At 42.6% G+C, this 25,433-nt stretch overlaps 1 protein-coding gene across 8 annotated transcripts in view; it reads right to left on the bottom strand.

Moving 5' to 3' along the window:
- The window catches only part of MTUS1 (microtubule associated scaffold protein 1), a 259,211-nt gene that overhangs the window by 61,742 nt on the left and 172,036 nt on the right, over positions 1-25,433 (bottom strand). For all 8 annotated transcript variants that reach the window (XM_056559054.1, XM_056559034.1, XM_056559044.1 and 5 more), the window contains one exon: positions 6,438-6,646. In XM_056559054.1, the coding sequence (XP_056415029.1) occupies positions 6,438-6,646 (209 nt within the window). The remainder of the gene's footprint in view (positions 1-6,437; positions 6,647-25,433) is intronic.

Genomic DNA, 25,433 nt, shown 5'->3' on the forward strand with positions numbered 1-25,433 from the left:
GTTTTCCATGGGAGTACCCCTTTAAGGGCAGGGTCTCGTGCTGTGGTTTGCTGCTGCGTACTTTCCTGCCCATTAAAGTCAATGGGTATCAAAATAAGCAGCTGATTTTGTTATCCACTGCCTTCAATGGGTAGGAAAATACGCAGTAGCAAAATACAGCACATGTATAAATAAGCGCTGCGGAATCTGTAGGAGCTATATAAATAAATTATTATTATGTGACCCTACCCTTTAGAAGCTTTTAATTGAGTTTTTTTTTAACTAGTACTTCCATGTGTAGCCTGTGTTTTTTTTATTTTTTTTATTTTATTTTATTTATTTTTTACTCCTATGCATATTATGTGCCAGGTTAATACCCTTATGTATATTAATATACATTGGAAAAATGTGTTAGAAATTTATTTAAAGCATCAGTGTTAGAAACAACTTTTTTTCCATTTAATACTTCCTTAAAAACTAAAGCACTTTCCTAATATACTTCATTAAAAAAAGGTTATTGCTAAATATGTGACATAAATGTTTAAAAACATGGCCACTAGGGGTCTCTGTTTCTTCAATTTTGAAAAAGATACCTGGGCTCTCTGGTCCTGATTACTAAGAGAAGGGACCAAAATTCTGAAGGGAGTGAGGGGGGGGGGGGGGTTCTCTCTCCTCTGCTCATTCAGTACAGTGTATAATCCAACTTTCAACTGAGTGAGGAGAACACCTGTCAGATCCAGACAACATGCAGACATCTTGCAGCCTCTTCAGGAGATGCATTTACATCTACAGTGACAGGCAATACAAGGTGCTAAATTATTATTTAAATGAAAAATTGTTTCTCTATGGTCATTTTATGAACTTATTTCTTTTGTATGTGTACCATATAGGTCCCACATGAATGCTTTAGGGCAGGGATCTCATACTGGTGGCCCTCCAGATGTTGCAAAACTTCAACTCCCAGCATTCCCGACAGCCATTAGCTGCATCAAATGGCTGTCTGAGCATGTTCAGGCATGCTGGGCGTTGAAGTTTTGCAACATCTGGAGGGCCACCAGTTTGAGACCCCTGCTTTAGGGTTATAAAAAGCATGCACTGTGGTCACAAAGCTGTCAAAATGCAGGTTTGTCTTCCGTCTTTGCACCATATAGTTTTACATGGCTGCAAAAGATTTATATAGAGCATGCATTTAGGCAGAAAAACGTAAAAATGTTTGTGCAGACCTCATGACGGGGGGAGGGGAGGAGGAAGGAGAGGAGCTCATCATACTCCAGGGAACCCCCCCCCCCCAACCTCAGAGAAATGTAGACAGACTCATTTCAATAATACATAGATCAAAAAGGTATTTTACATATTAACACATGCATATTATTATGCATACAGGTCTTAGGGCACATTACTACACTGATTTTACCCCTTAAGTACCCAGGGGGATTCCGGTCCCCGCTGCGTGCAAACCCCTGGGGGGTTCCTGTGACAATTTGGACCGGCCAATTATGCATTTTCCGGGCTGATCGGATCTCTGGTGACCCGATCGCCCAAAAAATAGGGATGATCGGAGCTGTCAGAAACAGCCCCAACCATCCTGAAGGATAGGAGTGAGGTGGCCTGGGTGCCACCTTCTCCTATCCGCTGTGATTGGCCAGTCAGGACTGACTGGTGAATTGCAGGGCAGGTGCGGGGGGGGGGGGGGGGGGGGGTGAAAGTTAATTTTCTCTGCTCTGTCCTCCCCCTGGAAGTCTGGGCAGAACAGAGGAAGATGGCTGCGTGGTCCAGCATGGTAGGAGGACCGGCGTCAGTTACCTGATGACCGGTCGCAGGCAGCGGGGACAGGCATAGTCAAGTGGAGGCAGTGGTGTCAGAGGCAGCAGTGAAGATCACTGTAAAGTTATCTTCACTGCTGCTTCTAGGAGTTTCAAAACTACAACTCCCAGCATACCCAGACAGTACAGGCATGCTGGGAGTTGTAGTTTTGTAACATGTGGCCCTTCAGATGTTGCAAAACTACAATTCAAAGCATGCAGAGACTGTCCAGGCATGCTTGGAATTGAAGTTTTGCAACTTCTGGAGGGCTACAGTTTGGATACCACTATAAAGTGGTCTCCAAACTGCTCTCCTCCAGTTGTTGCATAACTACAACTCCCAACATGCCCTTTGGTTGTCTGGGCATGCTGGGAGTTGTAGTTTTGCAACAACTGGAGGCACACTGGTTTTAAAACATTGTCTGTTTCCTAACTCAGTGTTTCCCAACCCGTGTGCCTCCAGCTGTTGCAAACTATAACTCCCAGCATGCAATGATAGACCGTACATGCTGGGAGTTGTAGTTTTGCAACAGCTGGAGGCACACTGGTTGAGAAACAGAGATAAGTAACAAATGCTCAGTGTTTTGCAACCTGTGTGGCTCCAGCTGTTGCATAACTACTACCCCCAGCATGCACAGACAGCTAAAGGGCATGCTGGGAGTTGTAGTTTTGCAACAGCTGGAGGTTTGTCCCCTCAGCCTCCCCCCCTCCATGTGAATGTACATTCACACGGGCGGGGTTTACAGAGAGTTTCTCGTCGCAAGTTTGAGATGCGGCAAATTTACAGCTGCAGCTCAAACTCCCTAAAAACACTACACTACACTACACTACACTACACTACCACAAAATAAAAAGTGAAACCCTACATATACACATGCTCTTACACAGTTACACAACCCCCCCCCCCCCCAAATAAAAAAATATATAAAAAGTCTGGTACGACAGCATTTCCAAAACTGAGCCTCCAGCTGTTAAAACAACAACAACTCCCAGTATTGCCAAACAGCCATTGATTGTCCAGGCATCCTGGGAGTTTTGCAACAGCTGGAGGCACCCTGTTTGGGAAACACTGCAGTAGGGTAATTTTGGTATCGGAGGTAAGTGTCATTCTTGCATCGGATCCGTCCCATGCAAATCCCATGGCGCTCTCTCACTTCGGAGCCCTGACGTATTTCAAGGCAACAGTTTAGGGTCACATATGGGGTATCTGTACTCGGGAGAAATTGCTTAAATTTTGGTGGGCTTTTTCTCCTTTTACCTCCTATGAAAAGGTAAAGTTGGGGTCTACTCCAGCATGTAATTGTAAAAAAAAATGTTTTTATACTAACATGCTGGAGGTAAAAAAAAAAGGGGGGGAAAAAAAAAAAGACCCCCAAAATTTGTACCGCAATTTTTCCTGAGTATGGAGATACCCCATATGTGAACGTAAAATGCTCTGCGGGCGCACAACAAGGCTCAGGAGTGAGAGCGCTCTATGTACATTTGAGGTGATTTCCACAGGGGTGGCTGATCGTTACAGCGCTTCTGACATAAAAGCAAAAAAAAAAAAACACCCACATGACCCCATTTTGGAAACTACACCCCTCATGGAACGTAACAAGGGGTATAGGGAGCCTTAACACCCCACAGGTGTTTGAAGAATTTTCGTTAAAGTTGGACAGGAAAATGAAATTTTTTTATTTTTTCACTAAAATGCTTTTGTTATCCCAAATTTTTCATTTTCACAAGGGGTAATAGGAAAAAAGCCCCCCATGATTTGTAACACAATTTCTTCTGCGCACTACTACAGGGCTAAGAAGAGAGGGAGCGCCATTGGGCTTTTGGAGAGAGAATGTGTCTGGAATTGAAGGCCATGTGTGTTTACAAAATCCTCATGGTGCCAGAACATTCCTTGAGGGGTGTAGATTCCAAAATGGTGTCACGCGGGGGGGGGGGGGGGGGGGGGGGGGCACATGTGACACCATTTTGGAAACTACACCCCTCAAGGAATGTAATTAGGGGTGCAGTGAACATTTACGCCCCACAGCTGTCTGACAGATTTTTGAAACAGTGGTCCGTGAAAATGAAAACTTGCACAGCCCACTGTTCCAAAGATCTGTCAAACACCAGTGGGGTGTAAATGCTCACTGCACCCCTTATTACATTCTGTGAGGGGTGTAGTTTCCAAAATGGGGTCATGTTGGGGGGGGGGGGGGTTCCATTGTTCTGCCACCATGGGGGCCATGTGAACGCACATGGCCCCCAACTTCCATTCCAAACACATTTTCTCTCCAAAAGCCCAATGGCACTTCTTCCCTTCTGAGCATTGTAGTGTGCCAGCAGAGCACTTTACATCCACATATGGGGTATTTCCATACTCAGAAGAAATGGGGTTACAAATTTTGGGAGGCTTTTTTCCTATTACCCCTTGTGAAAATGAAATATTTGGGGTAATACCAGCATTTTAATGAAAAAAAAAAAATCAAATTTTTCATTTTCAAGTCCAACTTAAGCAGAAATTTGTCAAATACCTGTGGGGTGTTAGGGCTGTACCCCTTGTTACGTTCCTTGAGGGGTGTAGTTTCCAAAATAGTATGCCATGTGTTTTTTTTTTTTTTTTTTTTTGCTGTTCTGGCACCATAGGGGCTTCCTAAATGGGACATGCCCCCCAAAAACCATTTCAGAAAAATTTGCTTTCCAAAAGCCAAATGTGACTCCTTCTCTTCTGAGCATTGTAGTTCGCCCGCAGTGCACTTGACGTCCACACATGGGGTATTTCCATACTCAGAAGAGATGGGGTTACAAATTTTGGGAGGCAATTTCTCCTATTACCCCTTGTAAAAATAAAAAATTTGGGGTAAAACCAGCATTTTAGTGAAAAAAATGTTTTCATTTACACATCCAACTTTAACAAAAAGAAATTTTGGAATTTTTTACCAAGAAATGATGCAAGTATCAATGAAAATGTACCACTATATTAAAGTAGAATATGTCACGAAAAGTAAGTAAAATCATCCCAGAGCTATTAATGCTTAAAGTGACAGTGGTCAGATGTGCAAAAAATTCTGGGGTCCTTAAAGGGGTACTCCGGTGCGAAGACATCTTATCCCCTATCCAAAGGATAGGGGATAAGATGCCTGATCGCGGGTGTCCTGCCGCGGCGACCCCCCGTGATCTTTCACGCAGAACCCCGTTACCATCAGCCCCCGAAGCATGTTCACTGCAGGTCCGATGACTGCCGATCACAGGGCCGCCCCGTGTGATGTAACGCTCCGCCCCCTCAATGCAAGCCTATGGGAGGGGGCATGACAGCTGAGGGGGGCGTGACGTCACAATACTCCTATGGGAGGGGGCATGACGTCACAATACTCCGGCCCCGTGATCGGCAGTCATCAGACCCGGAGCGAACATGCTCCAGGGGCTGATGGTAACGGGGTGCTGCGTGAAAGATCACGGGGTCCCCAGCAGTGGGACCCCCGCAATCAGGCATCTTATCCCCTTTAAGGTGAAAATGGGCTAGGTCCTTAAGGAGTTAATTTTTTTTTTTTTACATTTTCTTACTAATGACAGTAATGCTTTAAAGGGAATCTGTTATCACTTTCATGCTGCCTGAACAGGAATCAATGCAGCCCCAGTGGCTTCTTCCCACCCTGCTGGCCTTGACTGTTAAATCTTTTCTCCTGTTTTGGTATAGGTGGAGATCTATCAGTCAAGGCTTGTGGGGAAGCCACTGGGGACTGTTCTGATGACTTGTGCCTCAGACAGCAGTAGAGTGAGGACAGGTTACCTTTTGTCTCCTGGACTTTATTATTCCTTCTTTTAGGTGCCATTTAGATCAAGGATAACTCTGCAAGGTCTTCCAATCCCCTGCTAAACACTGTAGAGGCTACTTCCAAGAGACAATCTCCTTCGCAGTGACAGCCAACTAGGCCTTGTGTATATGCAACAGGAGTGATTTTTTTTTTTTTTAGGGTCAATTATTAGGGTTAGGTCTTCCTTATCAGGCTGGTGCTCTGAACAATCAGGGATGATAAGATTTGGTATCTGTTCAGCCCTTTTTGGATGCTGATGGATCTTCCATTATATTGTTAAAGTAATTCAAACTTACCATTTTGCTTGATATCTTTGGTTAGTGGTTAAAGGATTTATACAAGATTAAAAAAAAACTGGGCTGCTTTCTTTTAAAAACAGTGCCCCACCTGTCCACAGGTTGTGGGTGGTATTGCAACTTAGCCCCATTCACCTAATCAGAGCTGTGCTGTAATAACTGTCACAGCCAATGGACAGAAATAATATTTGCGAAATCACTCTTGAAGCCAGGAGAACGAACTTTTCTTTAAATGTAGCTCTTGCAGTTGCAGACATAACTTGTTCATACATTCCATGGTTGGTGTTTCTTTGAATTGCTGGCATCTAATAGAACTTGTCCCTACAATAACCAATGCAGGGGAAATTTCTGGCTAAGTGAGGCTTCCCATGGCGTTAACGGTTGCCCGCCAGGTGCTAGAGATGGCAACTTCCATAAGTCGTTGTCTTCATGAGACAAGCCACCAAGTATATTTGCACCCACTGGTTTATCTCAGACACAACATGGTACGGGTAATAATCCCATAAGGACTTGTATTGATAAATGTGTCTACCAAACACTGCTCTAGGAAACCAAAGCTACCAACTTACCTGGTTGAGTACATGCTGGATGACCACCGTTAGAGCCTCGAACCTCTGATTGCTGCTTTTCAGTAAGTTCTTCAGCTGCTGGATGATGCCATTCTGCTCTTCACATACCGCCTTGCTTTGTGCCAACTCAAGAGCCTGCGTATTAACAGGTGCAGCCTGTGCCTGTGTAACCGGTCCTCTTGGGACTGTCTTCTGCTTGCCTCTATCAACTGAAGACAGAAAAATACTTTGTTTAGTATGAAGCTTCATGTGAATTCTACTTTGTTGCCTACGAATGTAACAATTTATAAAACAAAAAGTTTACAGAAAACTAGAGAGATCAAACCTGAATCATGCTTGTAAATCTGAAACTAACCTATGCGCCACAGTAACAACCAAAGCAAACGGAGATAAGAGAATGATATCCAAGCAGCAAAATGCTAAAGAATGGAGCACTCACCGGGTCTTTAACCAACGAAGAACTTCTTAATTTCAGCCAAACATTGTTAGCGTTCTTGTGGAGTGCGGGCGAGCGGAGTCCGCTCGCCCGCACTCCACGAGAACGCTAACAATGTTTGGATGAAATAAAGAAGTTCTTCTTTGGTTAAAGACCCGGTGAGTGCTCCATTCTTTTGCATTTTGCTGCTTGGATATCTGTCTTGCCTCTAATGTGACCACCGGAATGGTCAGTCAGCAGCAGGAGTCGTAATATCATATCCCTTGTCAGTCACAGTGCCGGGTAGTTTCTGTATTGGATGTGAAAGATAAGAGAACATTTATAGAACAGTCTGATGAAGGCTCCGCTGACAGCTCCTCCTGCTGGTCCCCTCATACAAAAGGTTTATGTATTCAAAATGGGGAGAGGGGGAGAAGCTGCTGCCAGACATGTTGATCCCCTAAGAACAAAAGGATTTGGTTTGTTGAAATCAACAGCCTGATTCAGGATACCACCATACATATTAGCTGGTCAAAGTGCTTCCAAAATCCATGGATCATTCAACATTACAGGGGTTATCCAAGATAAGAATGACATACACTAATTTCTTTAAAATGCAGAAACACACCTGTCCTCAGGCTGTGTTTGTTATTGCAGTTCACTTCCTTTGAAGTCAATGCAGCCAAGTTGTAATACCTCGCACAACCTGAGGACAGGAGTGGCGCGGTTTTTGGCAGAAATTAGCTCTGTTCTATTTCCGGATAACCCCTTTAACCTAATGTGTTCGGGTGCATTCACATCACAATTTTGTCCTACGGTTCTCAAATACAGTTTTGTATATGAAAACCGTATATTGCTGTATCGGAAACCGTATACATTGACTTTCCATACAAAACCGAACACACCAAGATGCATCCGGTTGTGTACAGTTTTGTGCTTGTACGTTTTTTTGTGTGTATTTTGGGTCCCGTTTCAAAACTGCATCCGGAGTCAGCAGTGGCATATGGTTTTATGCACACGGTTTTATCTTGCACATGCTCAGTAGAAGTGTTGACCCTTCGGAAAAGTACTAGAACTTGCTACTTCTCTTGGAATTTCAACAAAACAATGGAATTTTTTTTTTTTTTTTTACAAAAACTGATGCAACCGGACATCAAAATTTAAACCGGACGCTGTGTGCAGGCTTCTGTATTCAGGGCCGCCCCTCGTGACGTCACGCCCGCCCCCCTCAACGAAAGTCTATGGGAAGGGGGCGCGACGGATGTCGCGCCCCCTTCCCATAGACTTTCGTTGAGTGGGCGGGCGTGACGTCACGAGGGGGCGAGCGTGAACACGGAAGCCCGCACACAGTGTTCGGAACAATAAACTTCCGGATGCTGGGGAGTGGAGCTCCGGAAGCAGGGCAGCGGAGTACCCCTTTAATAAGGAGATACAATATAATTTGATTTATCTCACACAATCCTTTTAGGTATGCTACTGTCTACATGATATATTTTCATGTATTTCTATAGCACCAACATATTCCAAAGCGTAGTACAGAGGTTGTCACCACTCACATTGGTCCCTGTTCCCCACTGGTGCTCACAATCTTTATTCCAGAATAACTTAATATATTTTAAAAGCTATGAGAGCAGCACATTGATTTTTGTATAAGACCCCAGCACTATAAAAGGTAATAACCACTGAACCACCGTGCTGCCCATTTTAATTCTGTGCAGCTTTTTCGTTAGCCATTACTCAATTTATGGCAATGCTGCCGATCAGTTAGTGGACTGCAGACTGGAAATAAAAATTAAATATATCCATTTGACATCTTGTGAAAATCTTCAAGCAGAAGATGTGGATTGCATAGCCAAAAAGTTCAAGAGCCAAACAAACCAGCAGAGGCATACGCTACACGCATTTCATTGAATATGACTCACTGCTGCCCTCTAGAGGCTACAAGTGTAAATTGCAGCACTGTTATTTTAAGTCATATCGGTATTGAGGCTTGTTGTCACTAAAACAGCATTGTGTAGTGTTTTCCAAACAGTGTGCCTCCAGCTGTTGCAAAACTACAACTCTGGCTGTCCGGGCATGCTGGAAGTTGTAGTTTCGCAACAGATAGAGGCACACTGTTTGGAAAACACTGGTGTGGAAGTTTAGCTTAAAGGGGGGTACTCCGGTGGATAACTTTTTTTTTTTCTTTAAATCAACTGGTGCCAGAAAGTGAAAAACAGATTTGTAAACAAACACCCACCAACAACAACAACAACAACATTTAAAAAAAATCTTAATCCTTCAAGTACTTAGTATTAGCTACTGAATACTACAGAGGAAATTATTTTCTTTTTGGAACACAGTGCTCTTTGCTGACATCTCTGTCCATTTTAGGAACTGTCCAGAGCAGCATATGTTTGCTATCGGGATTTTCTCCTACTCCTGACAGCAGAGAGCACTGTGGTCATGATGTCAACAGAGCGCTGTGTGTTCCAAAAATAACAGAATTCCCCCTGTAGTATTCAGCAGCTAATAAGTACTGGAAGGATTAAGATTTTTAATAGAAGTAATTTACAAATCTGGCACCAGCTGATAAAAAAAAAAAAAAAAAAAAGTTTTCCACCGGAGTACCCCTTTAACATATCCTTCAGCAGTGGAAACTGTACTATTCTTTCTTGTCTTTACTTAGGGTATTGTTCACACTGAGGAATCTGAACAAAATCTCCGCTTGCAGAATTTGGCGAGTGGAGATACCATTTGGCAGTAGTCACCAAAATACTTCAGCGGTAGCACCATTGATGGTAATGCAGGACACGGAATTGTCCGCCGCTGAAATTCCTTCTTCTTGGGGAAGACTCATTCACACTGATGTTAATGTTCACTGCACGTAATTCCTCAGGAATTACGCAGTGTGAACATATCCTTAAAAGGATAATAATAATGGACTACCTAATGTTTTTTGTCACCAATGCTTATACTTTTTGCAGTTTATCTTCAGATATTATCGATAGTTAAAGAGGAGACCCTTGGAAGAAACATTATTTAGCGTGGCTATTACAGCACAAAAGGTTTTACAGGACTAAGTATGAAACACTTTTGTACAAGAATCGCCCAATATGTAATATATGTAGCGACTGCAAATAGGGCGCCAAAGTATACCAACCAAAGTCACATCAATACGTTAATACCAATAAGAGAAATTGTGGGCACAGTACGGTGATCACTTCACAGGAAAAGGACATCACATGGATGTGCACAAAAATAAATAAAAAATAAACAAATTAAACAAAATAAATGAATAAATTAAATAAAGCCTGTTGTATGTCGCAGTGAAGCAGAAGCAATGTAAGAATAATTAGAGGAGAAATTCTTGACCTAAAATTCTCTCTGTATGCTCGTGAGTATGTAACTTTCCAATACAGCGCTTTTATTTCTATCACAAATGATGTGGTTTATTGAAATGATATAACCCGACAGCTACCTCGCCCCATAAATAACACAAGACTGTGACGATCTTCCAGGGAAAGAGTAAATGGAAAATTCACTCTGTAATTAGATCCAACTTCAAAATAATTGTACACCGGATTCCAGTCCAGTGCCTCCAATTTACACTAGGGGGCAGTCTAGGTACACTACACAAACACAACCAAAAGGGAAACTTCAAGGGGTTAGTTCAAGGTCAGGATGAGCAGTATGAACAATAAGGTAAACACAAAAAAAAAAAAAAAAGATACATTTTCTAAAATAAAATGATACAAAACCAAAACCAAAAACTTGTTTGTGTAAATGTACACACACAACAGTGTATCCCATGGTAACCCATGGCACAGCTATTCATGCATAGAGAATGCACATCAAAAGAATCACAGGGGAAAAAGGCAATGGGGAAATCTGTGATATTGTATTTTTTTTTGGCTTGTTTTACCGTTTTTACATAGTTTAACATGTTAAACGGGTTATCCAGGAAAAATTTTATTTTTTTTTAATATATCAACTGGCTGCAGAAACAGATTTGTAAATTACTTCTATTAAAATTTTAATCCTTTCAGTACTTATGAGCTTCTGAAGTTAAGGTTGTTCTTTTCTGTCTAAATCCTCTCTGATGACACCTGTCTTGGGAAACGCCCAGTTTAGAAGAGGTTTGCTATGGGGGTTTGCTTCTAAACTTGGAGTTTCCCGAGACACATGTCATCAGAGAGCACTTAGACAGAAAAGAACAACCTTAACTTCAGAAGCTCATAAGTACTGAAAGGATTAAGATTTTTTTAATAGAAGTAATTTACAAATCTGTTTAACTTTCTGGAGCCAGTTGATATATATATGTGTATACAAAGTTTTTCCTGGATAACCCCTTTAACAAAAAAAACAACAAAAAAATAGATTAAGACATATGCAAACAGACATAAACCTATAACCACACAAAAATGTACATTGAGCCAAATTGGTCTTGTTTTGGAACATCAGTTTGTGACATACTACAAATGTCACAAACTGGTTCACCTTCCAATAAGACAATTTGGGGGGGGGGGGGGGATTCATCAAGAGTGGTGTAGATGAACGTCTTTTTACCCCATTAACTTGTGTAAAGGAAAATGTGATCGTTTTTTACATAACATATTAAATCTGGTGCTGATCACATTTGATACTTCAGTACTCCACTTTATACGGTGCCCCTCTCCGACTTTTTGTCAGTCCTTTTATCCTGTGGGACAAAATGTGCAACTTTAATAATGCAGTTTGTGGTTAGTTTAGTAAGTCAAGTCAGGGTAGATTTGTGCCTAAGTTAGCCTAGTTGCGACAAAAGATGGGAAAAAAAACTAAAAGTCGCACATAATAAATTCCTGACCACTGCATTATATCGACTGAAATCAATCACTTGGTATGTTCTTTTAAAAAAAAAAAAAAAAAATCTAAAACAAAAGTCACAATGGAAATTATCTAAACAGCATCAGAGATAAACTGTGCAACAAATGTACATCACAAAACCAGGGTAAAACCAACGATTAATCCCTCCCATTAACCCTAAGCACATGACAAGACAACACAGGAGTGGCTTAGGGACAACTCTGAACGTCCTTGAATGGGCGAGCCAGAGCCCTGAATTGAACTCAACCGAACATCTCTGGAGAGACAAAAAAAATTGTTTTTACTGATGGTCTCCCTCAAACCTGACCCGAGCTTTAGTGGATCTGCAGAGAAGAATAAAAGACATTTTCAAATCCAGGTGTATAAACCTTGTAGCATCATATAGACCAGTGGTCTTCAACCTGCGGACCTCCAGATGTTGAAAAACTACAACTCCCAGCATGCCCGGACAGCCGTTGACTGTCCGGGCATGCTGGGAGTTGTAGTTTTGCAACATCTGGAGGTCCGCAGGTTGGAGACCACTGATATAGATGAAGACTGGAGGTTGTAAGTAAGGGTCGGAATACTTATGTTAATAGAATATTTTAGCTTTTCCCTTTCAATAAATTAGCAAAAGATTTCTAACATTCTGTTTTCTCTTTATCAATATGGGGTATGGAGGGCAGAATGATGGGGGATAAAGGTTACATTTTTTTTCTTTTAGCACAAGGCCGCAACATAAAATGTGGAAAAAAAAAAGTGAAAGTGTCTGAAGACTTTCCAAGTACTTTAATGGTTGTAAACATGAATCATTGGGCATCCACCTCAATGCCATCTGCGCCCATTTCCTGAGCACTAGGGGGTCTTGTGTATATAAAGTATTAGGTTCCAGGATGAGCTAATGCTTGTTTATCCTTCTCCCGCCTCAATGAACATGAAACATTTGTTTCATTTAAAGAGGTACTCCGCTGGAAAACATTTTCCAGATTTGTAAATTACTTCTATTAAAAAAAAATCTTAATCCTTCCTGTACTTAGCTGTTGTATGCTCCACAGGAAGTGCTTTTCTTTTTGAATTTCCTTTCTGTCAGACCACAGTGCTCTCTACTGACACCTCTGTCCATGTCAGGAACTGTCCAGAGTAGGAGCAAAGCCCCATAGCAAACCTCTCCTGCTCCGGACAGTTCCCGACATGGACAGAGGTGTCAGCAGAGAGCACTGTGGTCAGACAGAAAGGAAATTTCAAAAAGAAAAGCACTTCCTGTGGAGCATACAACAGCTGATAAGTACAGGAAGGATTAAAATTATTTAATAGAAGTAATTTACAAATCTGTTTAACTTTCTGGCACCAGTTGATTTAAAAAATGTTTTCCAGGGGAGTACCCCTTTAAGACCAGTAGGGGTAATCATTTAATAAACTATATATAGATGTCATGCATGTCTTTTTTTTGCTGCCATGAAAACAAGATCTGTGTGAATTATGTAAAATATAAAAAAAAAAAAAAATGTTTTTTTTCCATATTAAATCAACTTGTTCCAGAAAGTAAAACAGATTTGTAAATTACTTCCATTAAAAAATCTTAATCCTTCCAGTACTTATTAGAGAAAATTCATTTCTTTTTGAAACACAGAGCTGTCTGCTGACACCTCTGTACATTTTAATAACTGTGCAGAGTAGGAGGAAATCCCCATAGCAAACATATGCTGCTCTGGACAGTTCCTAAAATGGACAGAGATGTCAGCAGAGAGCACTGTGGTCATGATGTCAGCAGAGAGCACTGTGGTCATGATGTCAGCAGAGAGCACTGTGGTCATGATGTCAGCAGAGAGCACTGTGGTCATGATGTCAGCAGAGAGCACTGTGGTCATGATGTCAGCAGAGAGCACTGTGTTCCAAAAAGAACAGGATTTCCTCTGTTGTATTCAGCAGCTAATGAGAACTAGAAGGATTAAGATTTTTAATAGAAGTCATTTACAAATCTCCAATGTAAAGAGATGAAGCGGAGCAACTCACCAGTCTTGTAGTGCAGGGACTTTGTTTATTTCATATCAGGATGAAAGACAAAATACAGACAGGGGAGCAGGATGGAATGTGCGGGGGTATTCAAGCTGTATGTGGCTCTAAAGGGCTTGTTGTTCAAGTTTGGACCTGGCGGTCTCTGTGCCGGGCTGTAAGCCGTACATAGATTCAGAGCCAGCGCTTTCTCCCTCACCGTAGCCATCCCGTCCCCAGCTGCCCGACTGACTTAATTTACAAATATGTAACTTTCTGGCACCAGTTGATTTAAAAAAAAAAAAAAAAAAAAAGTTTTCCACCGGAGTACCCCTTTAAAGAAACAACTCAAAAAACAGATTGCAGCACCAGCATTGCTATAGGAACAAGTCACTAGCAGCTTTGCAGTTCTTGCTGCTTCGGGTCTATTCACACGGTAGAATTTCCACTTGCGGAATTCCACCTCAAATTAGAGGCCATAGACTTCTATGGGATTCCGCACTCCCATTCACACTTCTGAATTTCCGCAATCGGAAATTCAGAAGTGTGAATGGGAGTGCGGAATCCAATAGAAGTCTATGGGCTTTAATTTGAGGAGGAATTCCGCAAGTGGAAATTCTACCGTGTGAATAGACCCTTAGGCTAGGTTCAGACTACGGAATCTCCAGGCAGAAAATTTCCGCCCGGAGATTCCGAATGCGGCCAGCGCTGACTGAATCAGTCGGCCCTAGGACCACGTGGACACTGCAGTCTCCAATAGACTGCAATGTGTTCCGCGCGGATTTCCACCTGAAGAAAAAGCAACGCCATTCTTCAGGCGGAAATTTCCAAGCGGATTTTCCGTTCACAAATTCTGCTTCACAAATTCTGAAGTGTGAATTTGTGAACGGAAAACCATTCACTACACTATACATTTTAGCAAGCGGAATTATAAGAATAAAAAAAGAGAAAAACATTTATTCTTATGTATATATATTTTTTACTTCTCTTGGTGTGCCATAGTGACAGTCTAGGATGCCAACACATATAGAATTTAAAGTGTATTTGAATTGCTCTTTCATAACAGTTTGGCCTATTTTTGTCTTTGTATGTTATGGTTAATGTGACCTACTGCTGTATTTAGCTGCGGTTCTTTGGATCCACACCACCTTTTGTAGGATACTATTCATCCATGCCACCTTTTCCGGAGCTCTCTCCATCGAAGTTGATGATTGATCACATGACCATATAGGTTTTATATACAAGTAAGTTTGTTTTAATATGTGTACATGCCATGACTAAGGACCTGGTGTAGGTCCGAAACACGTCGGCTGCTGTTCAGTCTGAAAACAACCCAATAAAGAAAGAAACTGCTTTTATCTGCAATCCTGGGCTGGACCATCTTTCTTTCTGTTGCATACACGTGGTCAGGGACGCTGCTGATCAGGCCCGTGCACAGGCGCAGGTGGCGGAGGTGAGCTCTCGGTGTGTCTACATTGTACCATTATTTTCCAGCACTGCCTTAAAGGGGTACTACAGCTGCTGGACATCTTATCTCCTATCCAAAGGGTAGGGGGATAAGATATCTGATCGTGGGGTTCCCTTTAAATTGCACAAGCTTTTGACACATCCTAGAGACATGTCAAATATTCTGATTGGTTTGGGGGGGGGGGTGTTTAAATCCCAACCAATTGTTGAACAGGCAGGGAGAAAAGTGCGGGGGACCGAGACAATCCCATAGACTTACATTGTAATATTGTCTCGTTCGCATGCTCTTCTCACAGCTAGTGCTAGTATTTTTTTAAATGACCGTGCCCATTTAACGTTCAGTTTTTTGAGTAATTATTTCATGTAGGCTCAAGAATGGGACCAATGTTTGTCCACGTCTGCAAATAAACCAAATCCAAGGCTGTCCCTGGGAATATACACAGTGGCAGAAATCTCCACTCCTATGTAGTTTCCTTCTAGTGACCACTAACTGCGCTTCCCCTCGGAGGGGAGAGGGGTCCCCTTTTAGCTCAATACTACAGCAGCTGCTACACTGGCTTAACCTGGAAGTTATGCTTCACCCATAAGCCAACCAAGACAAAAAAAAATCGTAAGAGGAAACCTGTTCAGAAATGTGTAATTAGATCATATATTCCTAAATTAAAAATGCCAAAGTCAAAATCACCTTCCAAGCGGGATCCAATTTCTGAGCTAATTTTGGATACAGTTTGGCAGGAGGGTGAATCAGTAGGTGCCTGACACTAACACTGCATAGTGTATCAGGTATCTCTGTATGTGTGCGGCTTTGTCCTCCTCCGTGCACTCAAAACTAATGAGTAAATAGTATGTGAGAGCGGCTGGTAAAGATCCCCATGTGGAAGGTTATTCATATTACAATATAGTACAGTGACCCCCCAACCTACGATGGCCTCAACATACGATAATTTCAACATGCGATGGTCTCTCAGAGGACATCGCATGTTGAAGGCAGCATCAATATACGATGCTTTTGTATGTCGAGGCCATCACATAAACGGCTGTCCAGCAGCGCCTACTGCTTCAGCTGCCACCGGATAGCCGTTTACGGTGCCCCGTGTGCTCCGCTGACGATCACTTACCTGTCCTCGGGGCTCCGGCGCGTCCTCTTCAGGATCCCTGCATCGTCGGCGCTCTCCATCGTCGTCATCACGTCGCTGCGCACGCCGTCCCGTCATCCAATAGGAGCGGCGTGCGTAACGACGTGATGGCGGCGACAGAAAGCGAGGATGCCAAGGAAGCAGAGGCCTTGCCGGAACGTCGGGGACGCGGCAACAGCGATGGAAGGCGACATCCAGGGCAGCGGCGGGGACACGTGAGTATAACCTCCAATACCAGTGGTCTTCAACCTGCGGACCTCTAGATGTTGCAAAACTACAACTCCCAGCATGCCCGGAACAGCCGTTGGCTGTCCAGGCATGCTGGGTGTTGTAGTTTTGCAATATATGGAGGTCCACAGGTTGGAGATCACTGTCCTATACTTTACATTGCATGGATCCCTCAATATACGATGGTTTCAACTAACAATGGTCCATTTGGAACGGATTACTAGAGATGAGCGAACTTACAGTAAATTCGATTCATCACGAACTTCTCGGCTCGGCAGTTGATGACTTTTCCTGCATAAACTAGTTCAGCTTTCAGGTGCTCCCGTGGGCTGGAAAAGGTGGATACAGTCCTAGGAGACTCTTTCCTAGGACTGTATCCACCATTTCCAGCCCACCGGAGCACCGGAAAGCTGAACTAATTTATGCAGGAAAAGTCATCAACTGCCGAGCCGAGAAGTTCGTGATGAATCGAATTTACTGTAAATTTGCTCATCTCTACGGTTTACCATCGTATGTTGAGGGACCACTATAGTTGTAAAAAGCTGCAGCCTCTTCTACCTATACAGATTTTGTACTGTACGTGGAAGAGAATTCATTATAGGAATAAACCAGTAACTGGGGTTCAGATGTTTGTTCTAGGTCAGCCTTCAAGTTGGTATGGGTCAAGGTTCAGGGAATCTTTGGTTCATGAAACCTTAACCAGTCAGCAGCCTAAAGCAGTGTTTCCCAACCAGGGTGCCTCCAGCTGTTGCAAAACTACAACTCCCAGCATGCCCAGACAGCCAAAGGCTGTCCGGGCATGCTGGGAGTTGTAGTTTTGCAACAGCTGGAGGCACCCTGGTTGGGAAACACTGGCCTAAAGTACAGAAGTGACAGCAGCAGTGACTGAGCTTGACACCAATAATTTCTACCATTCATCAGGTTATCACTTAGTGGTGGGTCTTCCCTATGGACATTTACATCAAAAGCAGAGTGAGAAATATTAAACCAAAACATTGATTAAAGGCTAAGAGTGTATTGACAGGTACAGTATCCTGCACATATTTGAGGTGCAGGATTTGAAGCTGCAGATTTTATGCTGCAGATGTCAGTGCAAAATTACTGACTGAACACAACAGCATCAAATCTTCAGCTTACAATCCTGCAGGATACTGTATATGTGGATAGACCCTTAAATGGTTATTCCTTTACAATTATGTTGTACCCCTGGGGAGTTCATTGGTACCAGTAGAGTAGGAGATTAAAACACACTATGTACATGAACTACTGTATAGACTAGTAATATGCCTGGCAAGTCTAAAAACCTGAAATTAGAGTGTATTCACACTAAGGGTTTTAATTGTGATTATTGATTATAAAGCTCTGATCAGATCAAAACAGGAAGTGAGGGCAGGACAGGCAGGGCTCTGTGCAGGCTCCTGGCTTGTCAAACACCCTGCTGTGAGCCGGGGGCGTGTCATAGAGCCCCGCTCGTCCTCAGTGCACAGAGCCCCGCTCGTCCTCAGTGCACAGAGCCCCGCTCGTCCTCAGTGCACAGAGCCCCGCTCGTCCTCAGTGCACAGAGCCCCGCTCGTCCTCAGTGCACAGAGCCCCGCTCGTCCTCAGTGCACAGAGCCCCGCTCGTCCTCAGTGCACAGAGCCCCGCTCGTCCTCAGTGCACAGAGCCCCGCTCGTCCTCAGTGCACAGAGCCCCGCTCGTCCTCAGTGCACAGAGCCCCGCTCGTCCTCAGTGCACAGAGCCCCGCTCGTCCTCAGTGCACAGAGCCCCGCTCGTCCTCAGTGCACAGAGCCCCGCTCGTCCTCAGTGCACAGAGCCCCGCTCGTCCTCAGTGCACAGAGCCCCGCTCGTCCTCAGTGCACAGAGCCCCGCTTGTCTACCCTCACTTCCTGTATTTGGACTCCTCGCAGAGACACACAGCTGTAGGGACAAAAATATACACTTTTTAACCAATGTATATTACAAATATACATATAATGGTATCATCTACAGTACATAACAAGTTTTTGCTACTGACAGGTACACTTTAAAAACCTGAATTGTGTGAACACACCCTTAAAGAGAACAGGTCACTCACAATTGGGCCCCAGGTTTGTTAAAGAAATCAGCTCTGTTTTCCTAATCTTCAATAACACCTTTAAAGCATCATAGATCCCCGATGACTACCTCAGTTCAGGGGATTAGTCTTTTTGTCAGGCTGTGACCTGCCTCCATAATACACAAAAATGTTCCTGTATTACACTTGCCTGAAACACAATTTACAGAGTAATCCATAAGAAACCCTAGTATGACAACCTCAGTCTCTGGCCTCTCCTATATTCTCTCAAGTGATCATCTAGGCCAGTGTTTCCCAACCAGTGTGCCTGCAGCTGTTGCATAACTACAACTCCCAGCATGCCTGCTTAGCCAAACGCTGGAGATGTAGTTTGGCAACAGCTGGAGGCACACTGGTTGGGCAACACTGATCTAGGCGCTGGTATGATCAAAAGGTTCAAGGCAGAATCAACCGGAAATCTTCAGACAAATTTCACTATTTACTAGATTCTGTAGCTTTCTGTGTACAGTGTGAAATAAACTGTAAAGCGCCAAACGGTTAAAAAAAATAATAATTGAAAGCCCCCAAGAGGTCCATAGCCTATACGTTTGACATAAGGCCATGTAAAATTGACTATTTGGGCCCACCTCCAAATCTTACTACACACACAGGGCTGCGGTTGGGTAGCCGTGTGTCTCCTTGCGGCAGAACCTGCAGTGTATTTCCTACTGCGCAGCAGATTTCCAGCAGAGTGAAATACGCTGCAGATGCACTAGGTGTAACCCTACCCTAAAATATCTCATCAGTAGGGTGCAGACGCCTGGCACCCCTGACCATAAACGCCTCAGCACCCAATGCTCAGTACCTGTAGTACAGCGTGTGGTGCTTGTGCGAGGTTACTGCAGCTTCGTTTCCATAAAAGTGGTTTTGTCCACAGTGTTCATTGAGGGGCACAGTACTGCTGGAGAGATGATCAGCACGGGTCCTGGGTGTTGGCATTAGGGTTGCCACCTTTCCCCAAAAATACTGGCCATGCTAATTTGCATAATTATATATGTGTGACCTCACAGGATACACATATGCAGAGGAAATTTTGTCCTATTTTGACCCCCTATAACTTTGTTTTAGTTCTCCTTTTTTGCGCCCCGATCTGTAGTTTTTAACTGTACCATTTTTGTTTTGACTGGACTTTTTGATCGCTTTTTTTTTAAATTAAATTCGGGAGTTGCAGTTGGTTACTAAGTACAACTCTCAGCATGCCCTGATACAGCCTGTGGCTCAGCAGTTGCCCCAAATGAAAACTACAACTCCCAGCATGTTGGACTATATAGTAGTATATAGTATAGGTCAGTGTTTCCAAACCAGGGGTGCCTCCAGCTGTTGCAAAACTACAACTCCCAGCATGATGGACTGTATAGTAGTATATAGTATAAGGCTGGGTTCACACTACGTTTTTCAACTACGGTTCCCGCATACGTTTTCTATCAAAAACAGTATGGGAAAAAAAACGGATGGAACAGTATGCGAAAAAGTAAACCGTATGCGTTTTTAAACAGTATACTGTTTTTAAAAGTGCATACTGTTCCGTCCGTTTAGATAGAAAAAAAAAACCATACATTTTGGAAATTTTGGCCATTTTTAATGGGAGGGGTCTTGGGTGGGGACTTTAGGATTCAAATACGCATGTGCAAAGTAAAAACGTATACGTTTTTCCCATATGGAACCGTATACATGTGCGTTTCCCATTGACGTCCATGTTAAAAAAAACTTATGCGGTTGCAGTATGGTTTTTAAACCGGAGACAAAATCGTGGTCACTGCAACTGCATACGTTTTTTTTTTTTTTTTTAAACATGGACGTCAATGGGAAACGCACATGTATACGGTTCCATATGGGAAAAACGTATACGTTTTTACTTTGCACATGCGTATTTGAATCCTAAAGTCCCCATCCAAGACCCCTCCCATTAAAAATGGACAACATTTTCAAAGACGTATGTTTTTTTTTTTATATATATAAACAGATGGAACAGTATGCACTTTTAAAAACCGTATACTGTTTAAAAACGCATACGGTTTACTTTTTCCCATACTGTTCCATCCGTTTTTTTCCCATACGGTTTTTGATAGAAAACGTATGCGGGAACCGTAATTGAAAAACGTAGTGTGAACCCAGCCTAAGTCAGTGTTTCCCAAGCAGGGGTGCCTCCAGCTGTTGCAAAACAACAACTCCCAGCATGCCCGGACAGCCAACAGCTGTCCGGGCATGCTGGGAGTTGTAGTTTTGCAATAGCTGGAGGCGCTCTGGTTGGGAAACACTGGTATAGGTTATGGTTCAACATTCCGAGAGTTGGAGGATTGGATGGATAAATACCGGCCATTGCATTGACGCTATTTTTTTAAATTAAAATACAGCCAGGGTCACCAAAATTACCGGCTGTGACGGTAAAATACAGGCCAGGTGGCAACCCTAGTTGGCACCCCATTGATTAGAAATTGATGGGCTATCCTAAAACACTATGGGGGAATTTATCTTTCCCTGCCCCATTGCAGAGTGGCAAGATTTTGCAAAATGTTTCACAAGCTCTTTTTTTCCCAAATTTCTTTTGCGTATAATGGGAGATTAAGACGCATTTTTGAGCAAAGATGGGGCTCACACATATTTGTAATTTCGTGCTGGTGCCGGGAATGATAAATTCCCATAGAAAGGATGATTTAGTCCAGAGAGTGGTGACTAAAAATGGACAATTCCAACCCAAAACAAGACAAACACTGTATCCTTGCAGTGTGAACAAGCAACCCACATCAACCACGTCACAAAGTCTTAATCATGGCTGCAAGGAGACAGCGTTGGTCTCTTAATATTGGTATTGTCCAAATAAAGTTGACGGTTTTTATTCACATCTTGCTGGACTAAATCTCCCTTTTTACAAGTGCTTCCAGGCTGTGGTCTAAGCTGAAAATGGAACTTCAACCACTGGGGTGAGGTGCTGAATTTATCATTCAAACTCCAAGTGCTGGAAAACCCATTTAAAAGGGTGCTCTGATGGAAAAATTATTATTATTATTATTTTTTTTTTTTTTATCAACTGGTTCAAGTTAAAACAGATTTGTAAATTACTTCCATTAAAAAAAAAAATAATCTTAATCCTTCCAGTACCTATTAGTGGCTGTATACTACAGAGGAAATGATTCTCTTTTTGGATTTCTCTTCTGTCACGACCACAGTGCTCTCTGCTGACCTCTGCTGTCCATTTTAGGAACTGTCTAGAGCAGGAGAAAATCCCCATAGCAAACTGCTCTGGACAGTTAATAAAATAGACAGCAGAGAGCACTGTGATCGTGACAGAGAAATCCAAAAAGAAAAGCATTTTCTCTGTAGTAGTCAGCCGCTAATAAGTACTAGAAAGATTAAGATTTTTTAATAGAAGTAATTTACAAATCTGTTTAACTTTCTGGCACCAGTTGATTTACAAAAAAATAAACGTTTTCCACCAGAGTACCCCTTTAATCACAGTATAAAAGGTGCCTTAAAAGGGGTACACCGGTGAAAAAATACTACATTTTTAAATCAACTGGTGCCGTAAAAGTTATACCGCTTTGGAAAAAATAATCTTAACCCTTCCAGTACTTAGCTGCTGTATGTGCCAAAGTTGTGTAGTTCTTACCAGTCTGACCACAGTACTATCTGCTGCAACCTCTGCCCATGTCAGGAACTGTTCAGATCAGGAGAAGTTTGCTATGGTGATTTGCTCCTGCTCTGAACAGTTCCTGACATTGACAGAGGTGGCAGCAGAGAGAACTGTAGTCAGGCTAAAGAACTACACAACTTCCTCTGAAGCATACAGCAGCTGATAAGTATTAATAAGTATAAAGATCTTTAAATAGAAATAATCTATAAATCTGTAACTTTCTGGCACCAGTTCATTTGAAAAAATAAAATAAAAATAAAAATTCCAATGGAGTACACCTTGTTCATGAATCCGAAAAGGCAGAAACAGAGACTGGTATAAAAAAATGTTCATGCTGGTCACCATATTAGCTTTCACTAAAAATAAATTATTCCAACTTTTCATGCACACGATCCATAAACTGCTATGGGGCCATTCCATGTACCCTGTTTTCTGGCTTTAAACCAAAATATAAAGAAAAGGGTTTTGTAAAAAAAAAAAATATATAAAAAAATAAAAAGCACACTTGCTCTGTGCAGACAGTTACTCGGTTCTTAATAATGTATGATCTGAAACGTGATTTGCGGTCAGCAAACATTAATATTTCATGTTTAATACATGCATTATCCAGAAGAGGATCTTCTAATGACATCAGGAGATTTTTTTTAAGTTGGTAGTGGAGGAAGCGATTTACCTTCAATCTTTTCTGTCTCTAATATCTTGACTCCTATATTCCAAATTAGGACGATACAAAGGATTAGAATATTACGGACACGACCAATATCTGTCAGCAGCACTTCCCTTCTCTTAATCCCAGGCACGGGAGGAAAAATAATGAAGCCGAGTGGAAAAGCCATGGGCCACATATTACAGATCAAATCTCATTTTGCTACTAAAAGGAAATTGTTCCATAGATTTATGAATGGAGGAGGGGAGGAGGGGGGGGGACATTATTAGAACTGATGACGAAGGCTCTGTTCACATGTTTATACCTTTCTATCAGGGGTGGGCAGAAAAATGATGTTCTGGCCAGTAAAAATACCCGAAACTTACTGTAAGAGACTACATTAGAATTAATGGGATGGGGGTAACAGGGTTATTGTCACCTGCTGATTTGACACCTATGGACCCAGCTAGCTATTATAAAGAAAAGGTATATTTATGTGTAAAGCATAGGTTATGTACATGCTGTGTGAGCACTGTATGTTTAACACATATAGGGGGAGATTTATCAAAATCTGCGCAGGTGCAGAGGAAAAGTGATGCTGTTGCCCATAGCAACTAGATTACTTTTATTTTTCAGGGGCCTTTTTGAAAATGAAAGCAGCAATCTGTTTGGTTGCTATGGTCAACTGCACCACTTTTCCTCTACACCGGTTTTGATAACTCTCCCCCATAGTGTGTTTGTGTAAGTACATATATATGTATGCATACAATGTATATACACTGCTCAAAATACTTTCGTCTTTACATGTTGACTGTGCTGATAAAATCACAAATTATCAATGGAAATCTAATTTATCAACTCATGGAGGTCTGGATATGGATTCACACTCAAAATCAAAGTGGAAAACCGCACTACAGGCTGATCTAACTTTGATGTAATGTCCTTATAACAAGTCACAATGAGGCTCCGTAGTGTGTGGGGCCTCCACGTACCCGTATGATCTCCCTAGAATGGAACGGCGGGCCAGTCCATAGCATCAATGCCTTCCTCTTGCAGGAACTGCTGACACACTCCAGCCACATGAGGTCTAGTTTTGTATTGCATTAGGAGGAACCCAGGGGCAACCGCACCAGCATATGGTCTCACAAGGGTCTGTCAGTTGCTTACAGGGACTGACTTTACTTGACTGACAAAGCTATGACTGTAGCTTACTTGCAATTGACTGTAGCTGCAGACTGGACTTGAGGCCTCCAATGACTCTGGACACAAACACTAGGACTCAACTTCACTGCAGGGCTTATATAGGAGAGACTAGCAGGGAGCCCATAGGTCACCCATGGGATCACCTGGTCACTGGTACCTCCTGGGTAACAATCTCATGGTACATTTCTTAAAGAAAACACCACATTATTTGTTATAATACACGGCAAAACATATATACAGGGGGGGGGGGGGGGGGGGGGAAGTACCAGGGGCCCAGGGGACACTGAAGAGAGGCTACCGGACAGGGCAGGAAGGGTATGGGGTAACACCTTCCGTACTGGGCCATCACAGACATCGCAGGGGGTGGCTTGTCTCCCAAAAGATAAAACTATTAGGCAATTGAAATCAAACATGCTTGTTCCTTCTCTTATCTGACATTTGTCAAAAGGGGGAGGGTTGGAGGACCCCAACACATAAGATGGTCAGCCAGTCCTGCTGGTTCGGTCAGCACATGTCTAATGTGTACGGCTGGCTTAATGCAAATCAAAGTACCACCACAAGCTGGAATGGGAATGGGCTGCAGTACTGGGAGGAGAGCCATTCGGGCTTTGCAAAAAGTCAACGGGCCAGGGCTCATTGTACAAATATGATGAAATAACCCAACGCTCCCTAAACCTTAATGGCAATTATTTGACTCAGGAGGCATATCACTGGTTATGTTTGAGGCACATTAGCATATCAATGTTTATATTGTGGCTGCACGTCTCAGCCAGGACTTGCGGCCATAATATGGATTTTAAAAATACCTAGATATTAGGCAAGTGTCAACCTAGCCCCAAAGTTTTATAACCAAAACTCCATACACGGACATCACAGTAAACCTTTGGGGAAGTGGTTAAACAGTGGGCTTATGTTTATAGTAGTGCTGCAGGGTAAAACATGGCAGAGAATACATATCAATAAACCAATGTTTAAATGATCTCTAATTCATTTAAAGAAGGTGGAAGAGGAAAATAGGGAAGAGAAAGAATGTGAATCAATAATCTATGTATTTTTTTATCTTTTTGCTTACTGAACCCCATTTTTTTTATTTTTTTATTTAAACAAACAGCGAATGTTGCACATGTCTGTTCACCACACATCAGCAATGTCTTATTGATACGACATGTTGTATGGTTACCGCAATAACTTCAGTCATTTCAACATATCACCGCTATAGACCGTGAATACGTCACCTCACTGCAGGAACCCGGTAGACTCAGAGTGATGCAGGACCAACGAAGTGTTGGCATGAAGTGGCAGGTTTTTGGGAAGGCAAAAAAGTTCCTGAAAATAGTCAGCTCACAAATACCACTGGTAAC

This window comes from Hyla sarda, chromosome 1 (genome assembly GCF_029499605.1).
Source record: "Hyla sarda isolate aHylSar1 chromosome 1, aHylSar1.hap1, whole genome shotgun sequence".
NCBI classification, from domain to species: Eukaryota; Metazoa; Chordata; class Amphibia; order Anura; family Hylidae; genus Hyla; species Hyla sarda.